This window comes from Nyctereutes procyonoides, unplaced genomic scaffold, assembly GCF_905146905.1.
Source record: "Nyctereutes procyonoides isolate TBG_1078 unplaced genomic scaffold, NYPRO_anot_genome, whole genome shotgun sequence".
Lineage (NCBI taxonomy): Eukaryota > Metazoa > Chordata > Mammalia > Carnivora > Canidae > Nyctereutes > Nyctereutes procyonoides.
The window spans coordinates 16,651,709-16,678,705 of NW_026575040.1; the positions used below are offsets into that span (position 1 = coordinate 16,651,709).

A 26,997-nucleotide genomic window follows, 5' to 3' on the forward strand; every position below is an offset into this window, starting at 1 on the left:
GGGCCACCTCTAAACTTCAGCAAAAGTTATTTTATGTGGTTAATCAGTATAGTATTCAGAATTACCTATAATGCAGTACTTCTTGATGTTGAAATGTGCAATACTTGCAGGCTTAGTAAAAGTTCAAATTACTACATGAAATCTGATTTTTTCCCTTCTGTAGAAACAAGTATAATTTGGAGCTATGAGCTATAGGTTTATCCAAACATCTGATGCCTAATTTTGTATGGAAAATACCACAGTGTTGGGCGGCCCAGGTAGCTCAGCAGTTTAGCGCCACCTTCAGCCCAGGGCATGATCCTGGAGACCCGGGATCCAGTCCCACGTCGGGCTCCCTGCATGGAGCCTGCTTCTCCCTCTGCCTGTGTCTGTCTCTCTTTCTCTCTCTCTGTCTCTCATGAATAAATAAGTAATCTTAAAAAAACCCCACAGTGTAATTAATTACATGTTTACTGTGTAAAACTTTCTGAAATTTGTGTCTGATAAGGATGTAGTAAACCACATTTAACACAATGCAGTATTTTAGTGTACTTTAACTCTTGCCCTTTTTCTTCCAGCCACAGTATGTTTGGGTATTAAGGAAACTAATCAGAACTGTGGCATTGAGAAGGGCTTTAGGGACAGAATTGTCATAGATATTTTTGGGTACTCACTAAGCTAGAAACTGTGGGAGAGTAAGGACATAGTCTTTACATTAGCCTCTCTAATACCTAGCACAGTGCTAAGCATGTAATAGGTACTCAGAAAATATTTGTTAAATGAATACTGAGGGTCATATGATGGCTTTCTCAACTGCTTTAAAAAATACCCCTTTTGGTGCTTGTTTTAATTGCCTATTTCTTTGTCAGAAGCACATATATCAGGGATTAAGAGTTATCTTCCCGAAGTACCTTACTCAATGGCACTGGTGGCTCCTTCTTAGGCAGTGATATGTAAAAGCATACTTACTCTCAGAACATATGAATCATTGCAACGTCCTTTTATTCCTTACCATTTTGTTGCTGTGTTGGAAATCCTCATAACTTTTGCTGGAATATCGTCCAGCCTCATTTTCACATAACCAAAACAGACCTTTAACTTCTGCCATTAAAACCTGCAGCTTGTTTTCTGCAGTTTATATGGTGGATTATGTTTATCATCAAAGCACTCATGTACTTTTCCCAGCTGTTTTATTGTGTTAGATGTGGTGTGTGTCAAGGCAGGTAAAATTTTCTAGTGCTTTAAGATAGTGTGCTTCTTCCAAATTAGTCCTCTTCTATGCATTCTGAATTAGGAGCAGAGGGCATTAGACTTTATCTCCCCTTTCATGAACTCTTGTAAACAAATTGTTCAGGAGTTAGGAGAAAAAGAAATATTATTAGTTGGTGGCATCAGAAATGATTTTAAAGAAAAGGTTGAGCAATGGTATAAGGGTGGAATTTACTAGTTAATTAATCAACTATGCTATATTTCTCACATATATGTCACAGCCCCAAGGCTGTGCATTTCTGGGGGTTAACTATTTACATCCTGAACTCCACGGCCTGAGTTAGTCTCACATGGCAGATCTGGTACCCTGGAATGGTAGTTTACCTTATGGCTTTACAGTTGTTGTTTTCCAGATTATGAAAAGGGAAATATGTTCATTAAAAAAAATTCATAATCCAGAAAAGTACTAAAAGGTGAAAATTGCCCATAATTCCACCACCCTGAATCCATCACGTGTGTTCTTTGTTGATCTAAGGTGTCTACATACATGTGCACAAACTCATAGGAGTTTGATGTTTACGGATTGTTTTTTTTTCCTTTTCAACAACTAAAATAGGTTCACATTATACATGGGTTTTGTTAAACGTAGATAGAATTGAAGCTTTCTCTAGTCTGGAGAACCTGAAAACAATAATCTTCTTACATTCTTTTCTTCTAGCTACTTAGTTATGTATGCTCTGTCATCCTAGTGGTTCCATATGTTAGAAACATTTGAGTTTTTAAAAATACAGATACTAGGCTCCTGCCTCCCCAGAGGCTTGGTTTTGGCTGGTGTGTTGGGGTACAGGGTTCATTATTTTCTAAAAGTTCCCTTGGTAATTCTCATGCAGTTGGAGTTTTAAGAACCTCTGACTGCTCTAGACTAGAGTTTGAAGCTTGGCATCATTGTCATTCATTTCTTTCTGCCTATCCATTTGCAAATTGTTTCAGATACTTTACATTTTCCTTGCATTGCTTTATTTGCTTTATTTGGTATTTGATAGTAAGGCTAAGGGTCAGCTGGTAGTATTTTCTTTTTATTGATGGAATAGAAAAATAACCCATTAAAAATTGAATCATTTTTGCTGCCATTTAAATTAAAATCTCATGTGTACACACATGCATGTATTTTGTGTGTATGTGTGTTTTTATTTAGTTTGGTTATCTTTAGGCAACAGAGTTAACAGATTTTTAAAGATATGCTTTTGATATTTTCTAGATTTATTATAAGGACTGTGAATTATCTGCAGTAGATTTAAAAAATATTAAAATGATCTGTTGGATGACTGTGATTAAGAAAATGTACAGGGTGTTTTAGAAAGATTTCATTAGTAAAACATGAATTTAATAGAAGAGATGCTAAAACATTGCATGCAGTTGCATGCAGACAACACAAAGCATAGTCTGATTATTTTAAGATACTCCGTGCATTTGGGGAGGGGAAAGGCTGTTGCTGGAAACATTCACATTCAGTTTGGCTTGTATTCTGAATCCCTCCTCCCTCTCTCAACAGCAATCTTATGACTAAACAGTTTCTATGTTTTATAGCTTTTGTAAATGTTTATGAAGAAGAGTTACTCAAGTCACAAAGTTCTTGGGCAGAATTACTTTAGATCTACTTATTAAATGGAGTTTTTTTTTAAATTTTTATTTATTTTTTTTTTATTTTGAGGTATTTCTGAACTTGAAAAGGAAAATTGCAAATCCTTAGAAAGACCATTTTGCCTTTGGAGGAGAAAACCTATTTATGACCTAGAATCCTTTATTCATAATTTCAAAATATGGAAGTTCTGAAAATTGAAAGTTTTAAGTTTGTTATCAAAAGTGAAGCTATTTATGGTATTTATTTATAGTCTTGATTTATTTCATTTTGTGTGAATATGCATGTTTCATTGCACAAATATTTCTGTGATTGAGATTGAGAGACCCTGTTCCAGAAGCCACTGGGAAGTTTAGATTAATAAATGGTATATATACTGCCATACTCTTCTAAAATCTGAAAATTCTGAATTATCCTTAATCCTAAAAATTAAATAATTGTGGATCTGTACATATTTATGTTACACAAATAAGAAAGTAAGAAAGTGTTTCTAGCATCACCTTCCTTTGTTGTTTACATTTTTACTTTGCTGTTTTATTTTAGACCCTAAAAATCATGCAAGGAATATTGCACTGTTTTTGTGTGAAGTAATGTAATTTCAAAAATAACTGTGTGTTACTACTATGATAATTTAATATGTGATGTTAATTTTGCTTCCATTTGTATTTTGTTATTCAGACTATCTTTACTGTTCAAGTTATTTTCTAGTTTTGTTCCTCAAAGCATTGAAGTTAGCCTTCAGGGGTGACTGGCTAGCTCATTTGGTAGAGCATGTGACTCTTGATCCTGGGGTCATGAGTTGAATCCCATGTTGGGCATACTTAAGAATTTTGTTTGGAAGAAAGGGCAGCTCAGCTGGCTGGTTCAGTTGGTGGAACATGCAACTCTTAGCATTGTGAGTTCGAGCACCACATCGAGTTTAGAGATTGCTTAAAAATAAAATTTAAAAAAAAAGTTAAACTTCAGTTGCATTAAACTTTTAAGTTAGTACCCTCATCTGGATCGTACCACCTTCCTTTACACCAACTCACATTTCTGTGGCACATGCCAGAGTCCTTGAAGGACTTAAAGATTAGTTGATTAATTTGCTGTAGGAGTTTTGACAGCACAGGCTTAAATGGGAGCTAGAAATAGACATGGTTACTGACTATACAAAAAAGTGCTGAAGGTAGTGTTGCTTGTTAAGGGGGATTTGGTTTCCTTTTAGTTATTTCTCACCTGTGACATAAGTTAGGAATCCATAGAGGTACTTTGTAGCATCATTGAAGTTTGAAATTTTTAGTCCTTACTGACAGGATAGGGCTGCACATGGGGCTAGTTTGCCTGGCACATCACCTCTTCTTGTTGCAGTGAGGGATGAACAGAAATCCAGACCTTGTTATATCCAACCTAGGGACTTATTCCATTATTAGGGAAATTACCTGCTCTTATATAATGTACTAGGTCTAGGCTAGATGATGATCCTCAGAGCTTTGTAAAATGTGAGTTATATTTTGTATGGGAGAAGGATGATACTTTTCTCATAAAGGAAGAAATTTCAATGTAATTTCTAATTCAACGTGTGTAAAGTAAGCCCAACATTATAGATCTTGAAAGCAGTCAAAAGCTAGAGTGTAAAACTGCAGGGTTTCGGTTTTTATGGTTTTTTTTTTTTTTGAATGATCAAAGATGTTTTTATAAAGTTTGTTCATGACTTCATTCTAAATGTACAGAATAAAAAATGATGTCAATTCGTTCCTTAGATGCCAACCAGAATTTTCTTCTGTGTCAAAATTAAAAGATCAGTTTCCGAAGAGGGTAGAATTTCAGTTTTCTTAAACACTATGTACCTATCAAGTATTTACTACAGTTTCATCACCGAATGTTTGAAAACTTTGTCCTTTAGTTTTATGTTTACAAGCTGATACATTAATGTCCAGTGCTTTTGTGTGATACAGCTGTTTAAAACAGGCATAGAAAAGTTGGGCCTTTTTTGTGTTCTTCGGACTCTTCTGGGCTGTTTATCATGGGGCAGTTTACATAATCTTGGAGTCCTACCTTTAAACATTTTGTAGATGTGGCTTTTAGAGTCTGTTTACATTAAGAGAGCATTAACAACCGGTAGCTTCTCACAGATCTAATGGCTTTCTGGGTTTTAAGAGGTGGGGATAAATAGGCCTGGGTTTAAATTGAAGCACGGCCTTCACTAGTTCTGTAATCTGATTAACTTTTGAGCAAGTTTCCCTTTTTTTAATAGAATGGGGATAATAGTTTCATAGTATTTAGGATAAAATAAATAAATAGATTACTGTATATAAAACATTTATCCTAGTGCCTGGACTCTGGAAGCCACTTAAGTGGGGATGGTGACTACAGTGTTGGTTTTGTTGCTGTGGTGCAATTTGGTTTTCCTTTAAGTAAACTAAAACAAGTGAAATTCACCAAAGTGTGCAAAGTATACATAGTTTGTCACTATGCTGAAGACTGCCATTTCAAAGATAATATCTTTAAACTGAGTTAATTAACCACTCCTTAGTAGGATAATGTCTTTTAAGTAGGTCATGCTAGGATGTAATGGAAAGAACTTCAGACTGGAAATGAGAAGCCTTGGCTTCCAGTTCTGACATCATCATTTACTAGCTTTGGACAAGCTATTTAACCTTTCAGGCTCATTTTCTCTTTCCTAAGATTGTGATTACCTGCCCCATGTACCATAAGGTGCTTGGGAAAATCAGTTGAACTTAAAAAAAAAAAAAAAACAACTTTGCAAATTAGGGCACCTGGATGGCTCAGTTGGTTAAGTATTTGCCTTCAGCTCAGGTCATGATCCCAGGGTCCTAGGATTGAGCCCTGCATCTTTCTGTCCCCTTCTCAGTGGGGAGCCTGCTGCTTCTCCCTTTGCCTGCTGCTCCTCCTGCTTTTGCTCTCTCACATTCTCTCAAATAAATAAAATCTTTTTTAAAATGCTTGTAAATTGTAAAGCAGTTTATAATTGTAAGCAGCAAATACTATTTGCAAAGGTTCTGAAGGCATCCGTGTCCTGTCCCGTCCCCTGCCCCCCCCCGCCCCGCCCCCAGTGCTCTACTCTGTAGATTACTTGGTAGTATGTTTTGGCATCCTATATTTTTAAAAAGCATACTTTTCCCAAAAAGCATCTTTAAGGTTTTATACTATGGAACTTCCTCTAAATGTGATGGAAGAATTTAGTGAGCTCTTTCTTACCTGATACTGTTTTCAGAGAAGGAACATCTTCACTTATTTTTGTTCTTTTAAATTAGTAATAAACACTGTCTGACCCCCCAGACTTTGTTAGTTGACCCTTGTAGTAACTTCTATTTCCTATTTTCCCTAAAATACACACACACCAACATTCTAAATAGGAAATGAATGCCAAACAAGCTCCATCCACGCTTTCTCTTTGGATTCACGCAGGCCTTTGAGAGACTGAGACAAGCTCTCTTTTACAAACTCTTTGGGTTTAAAAAAAAAAATCTCTTAATCCTGTTTTTCACATACCTGGAGGGATCAGAATCTTGTTGCCTTTTTATCACTCCTTCAAGGAAAGGTTCTCGAATTGAGAGTACATGGAGGGATAGGGGCTGTGGAAGAGACTTGGAAAAGGGAGGTACATTGACTTTTTATTTTTTTATAGCCACCTTAAACCTAAACTCTCTACCATGGGAGTCACAGAAGCTTGAGATAAGCACATGGCAGTTCAGTTTTAGGTGAAGGGAAAAGTTGATGGATAAGTTGGCTTCAGGAAAGAACATCCATTCACATTTCAAAATAAATTAATTATAAAAATTAAATACTAAAGTTCTAGCAGCTGTGTTTTTTTTATATAGCATTTCTGATGCATGGGTGATTCAGTACATGTTTGTGAAGTAGCCTAAAAACGTAAACTTTTAACATTGGATCTGTGGAAAATATATGTTTCTTCAAATGTGGAAAGTAGTTTAAAAGTCCCAACCACTGATTTATAAAGTGTGAAGATGCAAGTTGGGTTGGGGAGGCCTGTAGTCTGTCTGGGAGCTATTAGCAGTTTTCAGTCAGAAGTCATTTCTCGTTTCCTTAAATCAGTTAAATCAGTCATTTTGTCAGGTCCCCACCACCATTTATATTTAGGCCTTTGGAGAAATATAAGGGTAAAAGCAGTCACTTATGCTTAAGGAATTTTCTAAATGGTGAGTTGTATTTGAGAGTACAAGGCAATATATAATCAACTGATGGATTGTAAGATGCAAATTAAAGTATGAGAATTTCATTTCAGAGAAAGCTTGTTGAAGAGTAGCACTTAGGGATGGCTTTGTGGGGCACATGAGTCTTGAACTTAGCTATCACATCTGGTGATAGACAAAACACCATTGAATGGTGCTACTACTTCTGGGATAATTGAAGATAAGAGAATTTGAGTGTCATAAATAAAAATGTATTTTATATGTTTATACCTCAAGTCAGTTAAGATGATGGGTTCATAATAGGATTATTTGTACAGTTCATTTTAGTGAAGCAGCATGACATTCTTAAGAAAGCTTTTTTGTTTGGGACAATTATGAGCAGGTGGTTTATATGCAGTTTGCAATATTTTTGTCAGTGATTTGTGAGTAGAGAGTGATTGATACTGTGGGGTAAACGCTACTGAATGTTTTTTACTCTTAAAGTAATATAAATATTGGTTGTTAGCCCATTTTCCTTCTTTCGCAGGTAAAAAACAGGAAGCAGATGAGTTGAGTGGAGATGCTTCTGTGGAAGATGATGCTTTTGTCAAGGTAAAGTGTTAATTACTCAGGTTAAGATGTTTATTTTGCATGATGAATTCATGCACTTGAATAAGTGTGGAGGTAAAATAGAGACTAATGTAGCATTGTCAATTTCATTGTAGTTGAGAATTATAATAAATAACTTTGTCTTTAGTTACATGATACATAGGGCTAAAAATAATATTTGTCCAGGCCTTGAAGTAGAAATCAGACATAGGGACCAGAGGAACAGTGACAAGACAGTTGATATGTTAGTTCCTGAACAAGGTACCGCAATGAGAGTATTGATCATTTATTTTTCATCTGCCCATTGCAATTAGCTTTTGTATAAAATATACAGAACTTAGATTAATGTAGTCTTTCAAATGGAGAGAGAGGATTGCTGATGTGTTGCTACTTAGTAAAGAGCAAGTTAAGAAATTTGTTTTGCCCTTTAAAGACACATTCAAGCCAGGTCTTTTTTGGCTAAAAATGAATGTATATCAAGACTGACCAGCCAGAAAAAGAAGTATACAGTTTTAACTGGAGTTGTGGCAGTTCTAGGAATAATTTTTAATCACAGTTTTTTTTTTGTTATTTTGGGTTTTTTACTGAGTAGTGTGGCACTTGCAGAGATTATTTAATGAGCACAGTTCCTCGTAAATTACGTACATTTATACCCCATATATTCCATTTTCTGTGTACAGTTAGTCCATATGGTCATAACATCTCTGGGTGTCATAACATCTCTGGGTGTGCTCTACTGTGGAGTGAGCTTATGTCTATTCTCCTGGCCATCTATCCTACTGCTTAACTCTCTACCCTCACACATGCGCACACAGACCACAGAATGTACCACATGTCCCACACAGTGCACTTCATACTTTGACGGTTCGTATACACAGAAAGAAACGTGTGGTTGAAGATTTAACCCTGAAATCAGATAATTTCAGGAAATACTTGCCCAGGGAGCCATTAAAATTGATGCTTGCATGCCTGTAATCAGCTTTTATTTGAGCCTTTCAGCACTCTTCAATCTCTATTCTGTTATCCTTGTGATATATCTTCCTTTAGGTTTATTCTTTTGCTCTTATTTTCTCCAGGTGTCTTCACTAGCAAGGGTATGGTTAAGCAAAAATTATCCATTAGCTGGAAAAATATTATGGCTTAGTAAAACAAAACAAAAAAAACAAAAAAACACAACCCTATAATTTTCAAATTTCTAACTTTCAGCTCTTCATAAAAATCTTATATTCATATGAAATGTTAGGAGGAGAGATATACTTCTATTTAGCATAATAGTATTGTCTCTTATATGTGTTGCAAAGGATACCTTTGTTTTATTATTAAGTGAACCTGGTCATAATATCTAGAAGAACAAAAGACTTTTTTTAAAAAAAATCCTATTTAAATAAGTCTTCAGTTTCTTCTTTCTACTATCTTTTTCACTTTGGAAGTACCGGTATATGTGATGTATTTGACAGAAATTAAGTGAACATACTTGTCTCTCAAAATTGGTAATTTTGGAATTTATACATTAGAGTGAGTATCACCTATTGCTTAGACGTGAATAATATAGCAATTGCTTTCATTTATAAGTGAGGAGAGTGATCAGAATTGATTGGTACTTAAGAGTAGATAAAGTTCCCTCGGTGATCTCCCTTGGTTCCGTTCCTTTCCTTTTTTTTTTTTTTTTTTTTTGCATTTACTACTGTTCTAAAGTCACCTACTCCATTTTCAATCTCCACCATTCCCTCACTCATACATGGTGAGGTTGGTTAAACCTATCATCCCAGAGATGCCCTGCTCCTAAGCACTCCACATTCCAATACAATCATATTCCTTTTTTTGCCTACCTCCCCAGAAATTTGTTTTCTTACTGCAATTCAACTCAATGATTAATAGTCATACCCCTATCCTTTTCCCCTTTTAACCCAGAAGACTTTTCTTAAATATGTTATATTTACCATAAGACTCGAGAAAGGGGAAGAATGTTCATTGCTTTGGACCCTTTCTTTGCAGTTAAAGAAGAAACTAACTAGTAGCAATTAGATTGCTACTTTGTTTCCACTGAAGTACTGTGTTTCCATAAACTTTGAAGGGCAAACGGAATTCCTTCACCAAGACAGTCCCAACCTGTGTTCCCTTGCCTAACTGGATTATGGCACAGTGATAGATTTCAAAGCAAATACACTTAGTTATTTGCATTTTTTTCAAGATTGGAATGAATGTAACAGTTGGGATGCCTTATTATTAGAAATAAACTTTGTTATAACATGTAAGACTTGCAGGGTCTTTGAAGTTACATCAAACTATGGCATGTGGAGAAATCAAGTAATTTCTGTGAAGCCTTGTCTCCTAGGATAGCTCCTGGGATATCACTTGGTAACTATTAAATAACTGGTACTTGAGAGCATCTCTAGTTACAATCCAGTTAGTGTGTATTTCAGTGTGAGAGATTTGGGAACTTAGATGCATGGTTCAGTGACTTTGGGATTTGACTCCCTCTATTTTTAAAGACACAGTTAATATGTAAGGTCAAATGATTGAACTTTGACTTTGGGAATACTGTCAAGATATGGTAAAATTTAAAACATATAGACATGTAAATTACCAAAAAACGTTTGGTGGATAGCCTACACTACTTTGCCTCTAGTTGTACCAAATTTTCTTACCATTAAAAGGACTGTGAATTGGAGAATCAAGAGGCACATGAACAAGATGGAAATGACGAACTAAAGGACTCTGAAGAATTTGGTGAAAATGAAGAAGAAAATGTACATTCCAAGGAGTTACTTTCTGCAGAAGAGAACAAGAGAACTCATGAATTAATAGAGGCAGAAGCAATAGAAGAAGATATAGAAAAAGAGGACACCGAAAGTCAGGTCTTTAGCCAGTTTTTTTTAAATGTGACACAGATAAATTAAGTAATAAATAATAAAAAGTAGTTTATTTTAGTTCAATGTGGAAGTCTCAGAATTTTCAAAAAATATATTTTGAAGTTATTTATAAATCACTTGGAATCCTACTAGCTTTAAAATTTTTGCTTATTACCTTCCACATTTGTATATATTTTTACATATCATACCTTTAGTTGCTCTTTGTTCTATACAGTGTTTTCATATAACATACCATAATAACTTCATAATGGGTGTCTTATACTGTAACTTACTAGACTGATTGCTATGTGTGGAATAGCCACTTCTTTATTTTGGGACATTTACATTTAAGTTGTTTTCTACCCCGCTGTGGGTGAGTGTATCAGTTCACTCTGATCTTGTCAACAGTACTGGACAGTAGCTTTTTATATGTTGCTACTTCAGTAGATATAAAGGATTAACTTGCATTTCTTTGGTTATTATCAAGGGTAGAGAATTATTTAGGAGTTTAAAGGTATATAATTTTAAAAATATTTTCTTATATTGAAATAAACCATTTGTCCTGCTTTGAAATTTATTAGTATGTCTTAAGAAAACCAATGGATTAGGGAGTCTGTACTGTTAATATTCTTGCTTTAGAATACTTCCATTCTACCTAGCTTAATAGATGAAGGGTGCAAGATATTTTTCTAATTCTCTATCAATGTGACTATTTTTAATGTTGGCATAAAATATACAGTCTGCATTATTAAGCACTGACTTAGTAGCCATGGTATCATAGACACTGTACAGAACAGAACACAAGACAAGTGATAATTGGGTATAGCATAAAAGCATTCTCATGTTACCCAGATATTTTGTAAAGCAAAGCTATTGTATACCCTTTTACTTAGGAAATTGAAGCTCAAGAAGGTGAAGATGATACCTTTCTAACAGCCCAAGTAAGTTTATATTTAGTCCTATGAATATGATATTGTGGGTGGAAGGGCTTGGAAAAGGAATCTTATTTTGACTTCATAATCTTTTAATTCATAAAACTACCGTAAACTTAATACTAAATTATTTATGTGGTATATATGAAATACTTAAAATTGGCAGCTGAAATTTCTGTTGCTACAAATGTAATGGGAAGGTATTATAACAAGGTTCCTACCATTTTCAGAGTGAAAATAAAAGTAGTTTATCCTTTCTGTTAAAAAAACAAAAAAGTGGTTACCAGTCCTTTGAGAAGTCTACACTAGCCTTGATTTTCTTTTTTGATGCTTTGTTATGAAGTAAATCATTTAAAAGTACTAATATCCTTTTCAAAGCTTTAAGATTTTGCCCTATGATGGGCATAGTTTAAAAATGATAAAAATCTCTGTTCTAGAGATTTACTTGGGTATGTGTGTGTAGAAGCGGACTGCTCTTCTGTTGCATGTTGTGATCTACATAATGTACATTTTAAAGCATGGCTTATAGGGGTGGGGTTATAAACCACATTTATATTGCTCAATTGCTACAGTGTTTTTTTAGCTTATCCTTTGTCTTTTTTTTTTTTCAAATCTGTACTCAAGAAGCCCTTGTTGATGTACCTTCTTTAAATAGTATGCTTTGAAGTAGAGATAGGAGTTTCCTCTGTTTACCACATTTAGAAAAAATAGTGATCAGATCTGTTATTTTCTTAGTTAATATTTGCTGGAAGAGTATATAGTGGGGCTCATACTCGCGGACTGCTTAGCTGATTGCCTCTGGTCACGCATGCCTTCTTTCCTGCAGCTTTCTTGCCTTTGAAATGATGGTGAGCCACAATTGCTGGTGAGGCTGTATCTTGACTCTGCATTTGTTGCAGTGGGGGAGAAACTGCATTTCTAGGAGAAATGTGTCTGATTATTTAGAATATTCAGGAAAGAAATGTTAGGACTAGGTTAGCTACAATAATAAGTTCATTTCTGAGTGATAAAGAATAGGTGAGGAAAATTAATTCTCAAATTGGGCAGTGGGTACCTTTTCTATATTACTAATTTGCAAAACGGTAGAGTTGAGCTCTTCATATTCTTTAGCAGCTCCTTGTTAATTTCCACTAAGGGCCACTCCTAAGTTGTGCAGGTTGTGAGTTGTGTAAAGGCATTAATCATATCTAAGTGTCTCCATTCATATAGTAAACTACCTGTTTTTATAAAAATTTAACAGATGGAGGTAAAGTATCTTAAGGAATGGATGCTTTTTTATAATTTTCACAAATTTTTATGGCCTGAAGATGGCCTTGTTCCCCTTCTATCCTGATAATGAAAGAATAGTTATTTATTTCTCATCAAAGGGCAGGTATTACCTTATTGTATCAAAAGATGGGAGGTTACATCTTCAGAGAAGTATCCTTTGAGTAAAATGACCTTTTTTCTCTTTCTAAATAATGTAGGGTAGAACATCTCTGTGTATCTACGTTTCATCATATTCTAATACTTCTAAACGTGCTAAGTGAATATATTGTCTTAGTATGGGCATTAAGTAATACTAGAATGTAACCGTTATCCAGCTTTAACTGGTACAACTCGTGGACAGTCTTGTTTCATTTATAGCTCCATTCACTTTTCGCTTTCTGCATAATTGAAACAAATCTTGCACATCATATTTTGCTTTAAAAATTTCATTATGTATCTTTAAAAAAACTTATTTTTTATATTATTCTAAGATTTTTAGTATCATTAAATACAGTTCATATTCAGATGTTCAATTGTGTATAGTTTTTGTTTTGTTTTTTGTTTTTCCAAGTTTTGTTTGAATCCAGATACAAATAAGATGAACCCATTGTGATGGATTGTTTATTAGATGTCTTTTAAAAGCTCTGTAGGTTTTCCCTCTACCCTTTTTCCTTCACTATTTTATTTGTTGAAGAAATTGAGTTGCATATTCTGTAGACCATGGGTGGTTGGTAGAGGTTTTCTTAATGGGACTAGGTAGAAAATATTTTAGCTGTTGTGGACCATATGGTCTATGTTATAACTATTCAGCTCTGCCATTGTTGTGTAAAAGCAGCCACAGACAGTAGATAAATGTGAATGGATATGGCTGTTTCAGTAAAAATATTTACAAAAAGAGGCATCTTGCATAGTTTGCCAATCCTTACTTGTTAGGGTTTCCAGAGTCTAGATTTTGCTCATTACATTTCTGTGGAGTCATTCAATATGTTTGCTTGTTTACACTATTCTGTGTAAATTAGTAAGTTAAGTTATGGGATTGAGAGGCTTGCTGTCTAATTCAGGGCACCCCACCCCCACTCCAACACACCAACTACTTCATAAATTTTGTTGTGTTCTTCTGTTTGGATGCACATAATGTCTGGGTATATCTTCTTAATGATGGTACCCATCATTGATGATCCATACCCCTTGGATCAAAATAGTGATATTCTAATCCTGTCATTTCTTTCTTATTAGCTGGAACAATCCTAAAAAATAGAAATATCACTTACCATTTGGTTATTCAGTGAAACCATTTACAGAGGAAAACCAGCATATATATTTATGCTTGATGCTTTTCCTTTTGTTTACCAGTTTTCAGAATAATGAGCTGGTTCATTACCACCTTTAACAGTGACTAATAAGTTTCTTATTTTTCCTTTTTTCTCAGTTTCATTTTACATTCATGGATTTAAATATATTTAATGTTTTTCAGTCCATTGTAGTTATCGTTGTTTAATGTTCAAATTGTCCCATCTGTAGTTTATGAGGGACTCTTCATTTCAACATGATCTTAGTAGTCTTTGATTGCTTCCCTGCTTTCTGGTATGTTATGGTGTTCTTTTTTTCTGCTTTAGACCTAATTAGCCATTGTTTCCTTTTAATAGTAAATGGTTTGCAAGAATATAGTCTTGGTGGTAAGGGTGTTCATTGCTACTGGGTTTTCATGTTTTCTAGGTACAGCGCTAATGTGTGGTTTTTGGTTTGTTTTTGCTTTTAAGTTAAATAGATTTTGAGGTCATAAGGATACTTGTAAGTTAATCTTATGTTCTTTGTCTTACGGTACACATACAACAGTCATAGAAATGTAATACCAACACCACTACCAAAAAGATGACTGAAAATAATTTAAGATCCCCCCCCATTATATCTGTCCTAAAGATGTACACTTCTAGGAATGAACAAATTACTGCATTATTAGACTAGTTCTGCTCTACATGGTTATATTGCCAATTCATACATATTTAGGTTGACTTGTTTCATTTTATTTTCAATAATTAAGGTCTTGCTTTAAAAAAATGGAATCTGTAACTTTTGTGAGTATATAATTCAAAATAGGTAGAAAATTTCATCTAATTTTATAATTATTTACAATATTTACATGGTTTCAAAATTAAAGCTATGAGAAAAATACATCCAAAGAAGTCCCCATCACTCATCCCCTTATTGGTAAACTTTTAAAATTCATGATATTGGGGTATCTGAGTGGCTCAGTCAGTGAAGCATCTGCCTTCCACTCAGGTCATGATCCTAGTGTTCTGGGGTCCAGCCTGCATTGGGCTTCCTGCTCAATGGGGAATTTGCTTCTCATTCTTCCTTTCCCTCTTACCCCCACCTTCCATGTTCTCTCTCTGTGTCTCAAATAAATTTTTTAAAAAAATCTTAAAAGTCAAATAAAATTCATGATATTTCCTTCTATTACTTGCTTTTAAAGGTACAAGCAAATAGGCAATGTATTTGTATAGGAATGTATTTAAAGCCAGTTTTCAGGCTTGCTTGGATTTTAAATATTTGACCTTTAAGCATTAGTCTCTGTTATATTACATAGAATTTGACTCAACTTCTGCTTCTATTACTTACTAATAATATTATGACTTTGGGCAGATTCTCTTAGTCATTTTCTATGTCTGTAAAATGAGCATTATAATTCCTACCTGCTGGATTGATGTTAGGATTAATCATAAATCCTGGCACTTAGTATATGTGCAGTCTGGTTATTTGTGATATTATATTATTAGGTTTAACATACCAGTTACTTGAGGATTTTCAGGAAATTTTTCTCAAAAATGTGTATGTATGCTAATGCTTTAATTCTTAAAAATTTCCTCTAGTCTCAATCTCTTCAGTCTTCCATGTATATTCCTTTTTCAATTTGCCTTTGCCCTTAATATTTCGTAATTTGATACCTGTTTTTTGTTATATGAAGTCTGTGTTATGTACCTCTAAAGCCAGATTTATCTGTATCTCCACAACAAAACTTTGCCTATTCTTTTTTTTTTTTTTTAAAGATTATACTTATTCATGAGAGACACAGAGAGAGGCAGAGACATTGAGGGAGAAGCAGGCTTCTTGCAGGAAGCCCTATGTGGGACTCGATCCCGGGAGTATGGGATCACTCCCTGAGCTGAAGGCAGATGCTCAACCACTGAGCCACCCAGGCGTCCCAACAAAACTTTTTCTAATATCTCTTATGTAGTGTTTTACTGTTTACAGAGAACTTTTTACATCTGTTATCTTATTTATTTATTTATTTATTTATTTATTTATTTATTTATTTATTTATTTATTTTTAAAGATTTTATTTATTTATTCATGAGAGACACACAGAGAGAGAGAGAGACAGACACAGGCAGAGGGAGAAGCAGGCTCTGTGCAGGGAGCCTGATGTGGGGACTCGATCCCGGGTCTCCAGGATCACGCCCTGGGCTGAAGGCGGCACTAAACCGCTGAGCCACCCAGGGCTGCCCTCCGTTATCTTATTTAATTATTTATATTCTATTTAGATCACATGTTATCTCTATTTTATGGGTAAAATTCAGCTAGATTGATAACAATACCACAGAGTAAAACTGTCTCAGTAGTAAAGATAGGATAAATACCCAGGTCTTCTGATGCCTAGTTTGGTATTCTTTTCACTAAATAACTGCACACTACTAAATGTTTTCTGAATTCCATTGTATTTACACAGTGCTGCTGTTAAGCCCGTGACGTACATGGGAATGAGCAGTTAGTTCATTCCGTCTACCTAAAAACAGTAGTGTCTCATACCACACTTACTCAGTAGATTCATTCAACAAATACTTATTGAGTACTTATCATGTGCCAGGTATTTTGTATTTCCTACAATCTTTAGTATATTGTCAGATAGATAACAGGCAGTTGGTGATTTAAGGTTATTGAAAGTTTATTTTATTTTATTTTTTTAAAGATTTTTTTTAAAAAAGATTTTATTTATTCATGAGAGACATAGAGAGAAAGAGGCAGAGACATAGGCAGAGAGAGAAGCAGGCTCCATGCAGGGAGCAATATGGGACTCAATCCCAGGACTCCAGGATCACACCCTGGGCCGAAGGCAGACACTCAACTGCTGAGCCACCCAGGCATCCCAAAAGTTTATTTTAAATCAGGCTGAATATAGTGTTTACATACAAGTCAGAGGAAAGGAGGCTTTCCAGAAGAGGTCTTCCTCTTTTTTTTTCTTTCTTTAAAGATTTTATTTATTTATTCATGAGAGACACACACAGAGAGAGAGAGGCAGAGATATAGGCAGAGGGAGAAGCAGGCTCCATGCAAAGAGCCCGATGTGGGACTTGATCCCGGAACTCCAGGATCACGCCCTGGGTGGAAGGCAGATGCCAAACCGCTGAGCCACCCAGGGATCCCCCAGAAGAGGTCTTCTTATGTAGCATGTGTATATGTATCACAAGATTAACCTGGGGTGGGGGGAGGTGGAGTGAATGTGTGTGCGCACCCACATACACACTCAGTGTATATTTATATACACAAATTTGTGTGTGTGTGTGTATAGGTATATGTAAGCACTTTATTAACTGGAAAAGTCCTTCATTCATCTTTGTCCTTATTACAATTTCTTAGGATGAAATAAAAATAGACAAGCTTCATATATGATTTTTGGCATTTGATTAAGGGTTGTAGATCCCACTACAAAGATAAACAACATGAGTTCCTACCTTACAGAGCATTTGCTTCATTTTCATATGTGAACTGTTACATTTTTTTCAAGATGAACTCACAAAGTAGTTCCTCAGAGAGGATGCTTTACATTGTTGTTACTTCTTTATTATGTTTCTCATTCTGAAAAAAATCTGTTTTCAGTGGAGGGAAATTATTTTCAGATAAGGGTGCATATTGTATTTATCATTTAGACAGGAAAAAATTTTCATTGTCTTCGTTTGTTTCCTTATAATAAGGATTTTTAGGCTTATACTTTGGGCTTTTGATTTGACTCTAGTGGTGCTTTGTTTACTGCACATACTACACAGCAAAACGTGCACTGATGTGTGGGGCTCATCTTTTCTACCAACCCTTGTTGTTTTTGTGCTTCACCCCCATTGTAGTCGGTTTCATTTTCCAGAAAGAAGCTGGCTCAGACGCTTCCAGGGGCATTTAAGTATATGGAGTAAAGCTAGTGTTACATCTAAATTGAGAAACTAATGTTCTCAGCCTCTTCAGAAGACATGTTGAGTAATTAGGATTAATATCTAAAAGCTCCTCAGCAAAGTAAGGCCGATCTTACCCAGTGATTTTAGCATGAGAAATAACATTTCTAATTGGTAAACTATAGCAGATAGGATTTTGGTTTTTACATCACAGTATTTATTGTTTTTTTACTTTTTAAAACATAATTTGGTCATTTTTTTCTTGAATCTATCAGTAACACATCTCTAAAAGAGTAACTGGGAAGTGGTGTGCTGTTGGTAGGTAAAGAGGCAACTTGCACTCTTTAAGTTCATTTGTTCTCCTATGAAAGTTAAGATATTCTCATTTGTTTACCCCCCCCCCCCAAGGCAAATTACTAAACTAAAAGAATTTGGAAGAAAGAGATAAATCAACAATTCATCCTTCTTTTGCTGCCATCGCCTCCACTCAAGTGAAAGCATTTTTCTTTTCTTTCCACATGTTGCAGATTAGAAACAATGACTAAAACTAAACTCTGGTTCGACAGACTGACAATAGAGAGGTTATTAGAGCATAATATAATGGATTTACATGATAATAGGATTTACTTCGCTATCAATCAATAATCTACTTGTTTTTGGACTTTTTTACTTCCTAAGCTTGTGGCTTAGTTTCTGTTTTTAGTTTCTTTCATATTTAGTGTGTAAAACAATTGGGGATTTCCTAATTTGGGGCACTTAATATTAGCTTAAAGTTGAAAAATCCTTTAAAATGATTCATTAGAAATATGGCTGTTGTCACCTATAATTTTGAGCATATGGTAAAATATTTGACATTTTTAAAGAATGCATACTTTTCTGGAATCCAAAGTTGTGTTATAAAATAAATATTTCATTTAAAGTTTTGTTTATAGTTCAGTTTTTAAAGTCTTTCACTATTAGGCTGTCGCTCCAAGGCAGGGATTCTGATACAGACTCAAAGTTTGAGAACTACCACTCTAAGGCTTTGTATGTGGTAGCTTCATACCACCTTGACTGAAAATGACCTCCTTCTACTCAGCTTTTATTTTGAGTTATAAATTAAAACATTCCTTTTTTTCCTTTACTGAGATTAAATGAATATTTGCTTGTTAGGATCTTTAATTTGGGGAAATTGTTGATTTCTTTTCTTGATGTGACTTAGACTACTTTCAGGGTTTTTTTTTTTTTTTTTTTTCCCAGCATTTGCTGGTTAGAAGAAAGGGAAAATCCCTTTGCAATATTTCTGTTTTCAGGCTAGCACATGCCTAATTTTAGATTAAGTGAAGAGATCATATATTTTAAAATTAAAATCAGTCATATTTTTAAAACAGTGTGAGTTACTATTTTGGTTACCTATTGTGCAAATACCATTTTTAAAGAGTCTGACCACTAGGGTATATGTGACTGTTATAAATTCATTTTTAACAGAAAATAGGAATGAATAATTTGAAAATAACTACTCTTGCAGGCACCCTTCTTCTGTGATGCCTAGAAAGGGTTTTTGTTTGTTTGTTTTATTAAAATGCATTTAAGCCCTTGAAAATACATGTCTTCACGTTATACTTTCTGGTATTATTTTGAATAGTACCCCCTAAAAGTGCTTTTGAACTGACTCACATAAGGTAATCAGGTCAATCTTTTGGCAACTCTTTGATGTAAGATTTAGATTATATAAACTAATTTTGAATACTGAAACTAATTCAGTTTATTGTTGATTTAGTTACTATAGATTTATCTGTTTTGTCTTAAACCACATCCACTAGCCATGTGCCATGTTTCTCTCAATGGGCTCATGTTCTGATGGGCATATCCTGTATTTGTTAGTGATAGGTGTCCCTGATTAATATTATTAAATTATATACCAGTTTACCTTGACTGATTTTTGTGCTATTACTAAAATCTAGTTTTAAGTGAATTCATTTTACATTTGATTATTCTTTGAATTTCAGGATGGTGAGGAAGAAGAAAATGAGAAAGGTATGTTTGATGCCAAGTAGATTTTAAAAATTGCTGACATTTAGAAAAATAGTAAATTATGTGAAAATAAAACATTCTTATTTGAAATCTTATTTTTGAAATGAATTTTATTTTCAAATTTATCAATTTAGTGAATTAAGTTAGCATCTTGATTTTGTTTTTCAATTGGTTTTAATTTTCTTTTTAACATTTAAGATATGTTCTAACTTAATGGTACATATCAGTTACTGTAGTGGACATTGCCATATTTTTTTTAACCCAATTTTAATTTTATGTTTTAAAATAACTTCTAGCATACGGTAAGTTGATAATGTCCTTAAGACTGGCACTGCAGTAACTCATACGTGCTTATTGGAATCCTAGAGTGTGATGAATACTTAATTGTACAACCATTCCTAAAAATGGGTGACCAGGAGACTGACTTTTTGTTTGCTGCATAGAGAAACTTTCATACAGCCTTCCGACAGTTTTCATAGTTTAGGAGAACTGTCTCATTCAATACAATTACAGGGACATCAGTAGTAATGCATTGATCAGTACGAGGTTATGGAAGAGTTCTTTAATGGAAGTCAAAGGATCCTCCTTTGGACTAGAAAGGACATGGAACAGGGTACTAAGCAAGGCAGAATAAAAAACCCAAAAACGATGATGAAGTAAAGCTACTGACTGCAAATCTCACATGCCCGAATCCTTTCCATTTTGGGGGAACGCAAGACATCTTTGAAAATGGTAATTGCCGGACTGACTGGACAGGACGAAGACTGGAAATAGCCAATTTCCTGAACGTTATGGAGTAGGCCTTCTTTGGAACCTTCTGTTGCAGTTTTCCATACAATTCTGGACTACCCAAGAATTGAATAAGAAGAGTGAAAAAGATGAGGCCCTGAAAAACTTTGAAGACTGATTGATATCCTCAGACTGTGACCTTTCAAGACGTCACCATGGGAGTTCTGAAGGTCACAAGGGTTAAACCCAAGATGATTCGAACATTGAATAACAAATCTGCACGTTTGTCACTATCTCGTGGAGGGAAAAAAATCTTCCATATGCCATTAACTTACAACCACAAATGAAGAGCTGGTATCCTCAGGATGAAACCATTTCCTCACTTTTGTTGTTTGGTATTTGTATGTAGAGATCATTTTTTTCCATGAAGAATAAGTGATCCTGGGTAAAGGATTGTTTATGTTAGTTAATACCCTTGTGTTTTTTTTTCCCCCTAACCTTCCATCAGTGCTAATAACTGGCTTTATATTTTCTAGGTCCTATTCTAGCTTATGAATATGAAATTGTTTAAACTTCTTGTTTTGCCATATTTATTCCTGTTAAATCCTCTTAGATATAGCAGGTTCTGGTGATGGTACACAAGAAGTATCTAAACCTCTTCCTTCAGAAGGGAACCTAGCTGAGGCTGATCACACAGCTCATGAAGAGATGGAAGCTAATGCGCCTGTGAAAGAAGCTGAGGATGACAACATCTCGGTCACAATCCAGGCTGAAGATGCCATCACTCTGGATTTTGATGGTGATGACCTCCTAGAAACAGGTAAAAATGTGAAAATTACAGATTCTGAAGCAAGTAAGCCAAAAGATGGGCAGGACGCCATTGCACAGAGCCCGGAGAAGGAAAGCAAGGATTATGAGATGAATGCGAACCATAAAGATGGTAAGAAGGAAGACTGCGTGAAGGGTGATCCTGTCGAGAAGGAAGCCAGAGAAAGTTCTAAGAAAGCAGAATCTGGAGACAAAGAAAAGGATACTTTGAAGAAAGGGCCCTCGTCTACTGGGGCCTCTGGTCAAGCAAAGAGGTTTGTTTTTCTATGTCAGTTCTTTACGATACTGAATTCCAGCATTCAATAAGATCACTCTACATTAAGGGGGTGGCTTCAAGACCATGTACAGTAATTAGTACTTATGATCCTGCCTATAATATTTTTGACCGTCATAAGTTACTTTTAAAAAATTTCAAGATCTTCGTAATATGCAGTGTGTCCTACTGATTGCATTGTCGAATTGTCAGCATATATTTGGTTTTTTTTGTTGTTTTTTGTTTTTTTTTTTCAAATTGACAATTTTTTTGTGTTTTATTTTTAAAAATCCTTGTGATGATGGTTAATGAACAACTATCAGTCCTAAGAACACAAAATGAAGTCAAGTCCCAGTCCTGAAATCTGGAGAAGATGGCCATATATCCACTGAATAGAATTGTCAGAAAATCTAGATCTTCAGGCATCTTGGGGAAAATCAGTGCAAGAATCCTAAGGGAATCATTTGTTCAAATAACCTAATCTAGGCCTTTGGAATTGTTAACTTGTACAAATAGTACTAGTTGGAAATACAGTCAATGTCAAGCTGTTTGGTTTTTGTTTTGTTTTGTTTTGTTTTTGTTTTCAATTTTCTTCTGGTGATTTGCCTCTTTAGCTCTTCAAAGGAATCTAAAGACAGCAAGGCATCATCCAAAGATGACAAAGGTAATGGATTTTTTCGTATTTGTTTCAGTGGTAAATTGCATATTTTCATTAAAGAGTAAAAATTGCTTGGGGTTTCCTTTGATCTTTAGTCATTAAAAATGACCATACTAAAAATTTTGGGTGGGCCTTTGTGTAAATTATTGAGTTATACAGATTCTGCAACACTCGGTGTGATAGAAGCTTAACACTTTAATCTGTAAACTGGTATGAGTATGCTAAAAGTATGTGTATTTCACATTGTGTTCTAAGCAACTATTATATGTTAATACAATACATACATTTTCTTACATTATGATTTTAGAAGTATTTTATCTTTAATTGTAGTCACTTGTAACCTTTATACGCTAGCACAACTTTTTCCCTGTAGGAAATGTACTGTAAATAATATTTGCTTATATTTGTGGAGTTTAGTATTTAAAAGAAAATCAGTCTCTAACATGTTTTTTTTCGTTGTTTAAACAAGGGCATACTTCTATTAACATAGTTTACAGAATTTTGATTCTTGAAGATTTACTTCTTTTTAAGATTTACTTCTTAATTTGACTTGTTTTAGATCAGAGTCTTGTGTAGGAAATTAGTTTTATTTTAAATTCTTGTAGCGTAAAGATGCAATATATGTTATTGGGATGTCTGGTTATCTCATGGCTGTGCACTATAATCTCCTCTTGTACATATGCCATCTACTTGAAAAACATTTATTGTTTTCTAAAAAAGCATTTTAAGGGAAAAATAATACCGTTCAGGTACTGCAAAGTCCTAAATGCCTCTATAGTGAATGTTAATCTGTTTTATGGTTAATGTAGTATATTTTGTTGGTATGTTTTCATGGTTGGAAATTTTAGTAATTGATTTACTAATTTACAATTAATTGCAATACTTAGATCCCTTACAGTTTTGGTTAATGGACAAAATATAATAACTTTATTAAATGTTACCCTTTAAATTTAGAAGCTTAGTGGTCTTGATTAAATGGTAACTTTTTTCTATTAACTAAAAAGTTTTTTTTTTTTTTCTGTAAGAGAAGTACCTGGGCCTAGATGTTACTGGTAACATAAAAAAGATATATATATGTACTTTTTATTAGCATTTCATAAAATAAAGTCGATCTCTTGATAAATGCATTTTTTAAGAGTAGAAATGCAGCAACCACTAATATTTAAAATGTTTGAGTCAGGTATGTGTTGTCTCCTCATAAGTCGATGTTGACAGTAATTTTTCAACTAACACTTGTGGCATGTTCTATTCTAGAGCATTGAAATTTTTAACCCCTTCTACATAGAATAACCTGCAGTTACAAAAATTGTTACTTTTAATTATTACATACAGTTTTTCTTAAAGTGGATAACAATTATTTTCCAAGTAAAGTCAAATGAATGCAAGCTCCCCTTTTATAACAGCATGTTTGAGGAAAAGCACTAGGAGGGTGACTGTGTATGAAACCATAATTTGTGTATGGAAGTAGTATAAAAATAATCATATAATTTTATATTTATCAGTTCTAAAGGATCTCGAGGTTTCTGGTTTTATTCTTATAATTGATTTTAGAAGATTGTTTTATTATATCCAGAGTTATTTAGCTGCATATAATTTCTTTTTTATTCTTTCTCTACTAGAGAATGGAGATGAGTTAGTCTTTGTTATTAAAAGTTCAAATTCTTGCAAATAGTTTATCCCTTGTTTGGACTGTTCCCTCTTGCCCTCCCAGTTTCTCAGAATCTAAAGCCCAGAACAGATGTGGGTAATTAAGCAGTCTGTATATTTCTTGATGACTGCTTTCTGGTTGTTTGTATTCAGTGCAGTGGTAGAGTATAAATGATTAAACTTAACAGTGAAAGTCCAAGACCTGTTGTTGATGTTTTACCCATTTTGATTTTAAACTTATGCACTAAGAAGGAAGTACACAGATGTTCAGGCTTTTTTCATCACTAGCTATATTGTCTGTTGTGTTTGTTTCAATAATAGCAAATTCATAGGATTTTGATACAGCAGGGTTGTACTATTGTAACTAAATGAAAAGAGGATTTGTAATTTTGAAAGACTATCGACTTAAAAATTTCGTTAAAAAATAAAATTTCCAATCAAGACACTAAAATGTCTGATATTAAATCTATTCTAGGAAGTACAAGTAGTGCTAGTGGTAGCAGTGGAAGCTCAACTAAAAATATCTGGGTTAGTGGACTTTCTTCTAATACCAAAGCTGCTGACTTGAAGAACCTCTTTGGCAAATATGGAAAGGTACACTGTTTTTACTTTTATCTATCTTTCTAGTATCTCCATTTGAAATGGGGATTATGTGTAAAATAATATTATATAAAACCTTCCAATTTCTTGTTTTTCATTAGGACTGGTATAGGCATAATTGTTGAGTTCTGTGGTGATGGTGAGTTTCATCATATAATCTCACCCTGAGCCCTGGGGATCGTTGTATTAAAAGCTTCTATTTTGAGGGATGCCTGGGTGGCTTGGTGCTTGAATGTCTGCCTTTGGCTCAGGTCGTGATCCTGGAGTTCTGGGATCGAGTTCCACATCAAGTTCCCCTCAGGGAGTCTGCTTCTCCCTCTGCCTAAGTCTCTGCCTCTCTCCTTGTTTCTCATGAAAAATAAATAAAATCTTAAAAAATAAAGCTCCTGGGATCCCTGGGTGGCGCAGCGGTTTGGCGCCTGCCTTTGGCCCAGGGCATGATCCTGGAGACCCGGGATCGAATCCCACATCGGGCTCCCGGTGCATGGAGCCTGCTTCTCCCTCTGCCTGTGTCTCTGCCTCTCTCTCTCTCTCTGTGACTATCATAAATAAATAAAAAATCAAAAAAAATTAAAAAAAAAATAAAGCTCCTATTTTGAGCCCATTTCAGCCAAGGACTTGAGTTTTATCACATTCATCATGGTATTTCCAGGAACTGGTATCTGAGACTGATCTGGTTGTTTGGAAAATATAGGTAGGCTAATATTAGATAATGGGTTTTAGAATTTAGGAGTGCGTGGAAACTCATGTCCCTGTCATACAGATTCTAGTACAGTAGTGGAGAAAAATGTAAAACTGGTAAAAATATACTTAATCAGAAGTTGTGGTATGTGCTATGATGGGAAGAGTTGCTAAGAGCAAAAAGGGGAGGGTTTACTATAGTTGGTTCATCAGGAAGGTTTCCCTCGTGTATAAGAGGAAGACCTAATAGGAAAGTAGTCAATAATTAAATGAGTTAAATACTCAATTAGTAATTGTTGAATTGCACTATGGTTGATCTGTATCCCTTAAGGCACTCACTACTTTCTACTTTATATTTTCTATTTTCATTATACATCATATGTAATCTACTTCAGTGTAAGTTCTTTGATACCACGGACTTTTTCTGCTATACTTTGTGTGCACCCAGTAAGCTTTGAAATATTTATTAAATTAATGACCAATAGTGGTAAATAATGATTAATGAATGTTACAAAAATATATCCTGTTCATCTTAGGAGTCTTTTTTCCTTCTAATAGAGAGAGTTATCTGAGTGTTAAGGATTCTGGTAGGTGTCAGATACAGAACACTGAGAATTATAGTCACATGATCAGCCTTGGAAATTTATTGTTAGAAATCCAAAACCAATATTTTAATGCTGGCGTTTCCTAGGACTAAAACTATATAGGGACACCATGCACTTTATAATAAGACCTTGGACTTGATTAAAAATCAAGTTGCTGTTGGGGCAAATCTGCCTTTCCCAGAATTGAGATAAAAGCTGATAGGTTCCAGCCATTCACACCACACAGCCTCCTAAATTCCCTGTTGACCTCTTCATGGCATTATGTATGTCTTTCTCTTTGTTCAGCACTAGATTGTTCTCTCACATTTTTACTCACCCATCCCTTTTAACTTTTATAGAATTGAAATTGTCACTTTGATATTGGTATAAATTTTAAAAGCATAGAACAGAAAGTGTCTCTTTAGAGTGTATTTTTATAAGCTGTGTTAAAGATTGATTTATTTGTAGATGATTCTTTTTTCATTTTTCGAAATTTTTTGTTTTCAAAAATTGTTAATACTCATTTAGAAACTTTCTAGAAAGTTACCTTTTTTCCTTTTAAGAAATTCAGGATGGAAAAAAAACAATTCAGGATGGGCTTATGATAGAGGAAATTTGGCCCAAATCTAACTGAGAATATCATTTCTTAACTTTCATTAATTGTACAATTATTTCTTTAATGTGACTAACTGTGTTTTGGTTATATATTTGAAAAAATAAATAAAAAAAACTAAAAGTAGGTTAAATTGCTTTCTTGGCATTTTAAATTGTTCCCCTGAGTAATTACTAAGTACTTGTAAGCGAAGTAGATAGTAATCACAAGAATATGAAACAGTAATATATATCCTAAATTTATCCTTTATCATGAATTTCTATATCCTAAATAGTATCTTTATTTGAATCGCCTTAGTTCTGAAGTTTGATCTATTCAGAAATGTATGTGATTGTAAAGTTGTAAAACCACGTAAAGTATTATCTTATGTTATAGGTTCTGAGTGCAAAGGTAGTTACAAATGCTCGAAGTCCTGGGGCAAAGTGCTATGGCATTGTAACTATGTCTTCAAGCACAGAGGTGTCCAGATGCATTGCACATCTTCATCGCACTGAGCTGCATGGACAGCTGATTTCTGTTGAAAAAGTAAGCTTGCCTAAATGATATATAAGAGGAAGGTTACTTTGAGGGCCAGTAATGCTCAACTTAAAGATGTTATACCAGTAGACAGTAAAATTCGGTATAATTT

The 26,997-nt window shown here is 34.4% G+C and overlaps 1 protein-coding gene across 4 annotated transcripts in view; it reads left to right on the top strand.

Annotated features, from left to right (window-relative positions):
- The window catches only part of SLTM (SAFB like transcription modulator), a 43,969-nt gene that overhangs the window by 4,962 nt on the left and 12,010 nt on the right, over positions 1-26,997 (top strand). The window contains exons 3-10 of one of the 4 annotated variants that reach the window (XM_055319818.1): positions 7,490-7,575; positions 10,230-10,430; positions 11,318-11,365; positions 19,752-19,779; positions 21,119-21,587; positions 22,201-22,250; positions 24,367-24,485; positions 26,745-26,894. In XM_055319818.1, coding sequence (XP_055175793.1) covers positions 7,490-7,575; positions 10,230-10,430; positions 11,318-11,365; positions 19,752-19,779; positions 21,119-21,587; positions 22,201-22,250; positions 24,367-24,485; positions 26,745-26,894 — 1,151 coding nt within the window. The remainder of the gene's footprint in view (positions 1-7,489; positions 7,576-10,229; positions 10,431-11,317; positions 11,366-19,751; positions 19,780-21,118; positions 21,588-22,200; positions 22,251-24,366; positions 24,486-26,744; positions 26,895-26,997) is intronic. The other 3 variants (XM_055319820.1, XM_055319819.1, XM_055319821.1) reach the window with 3 other exon arrangements.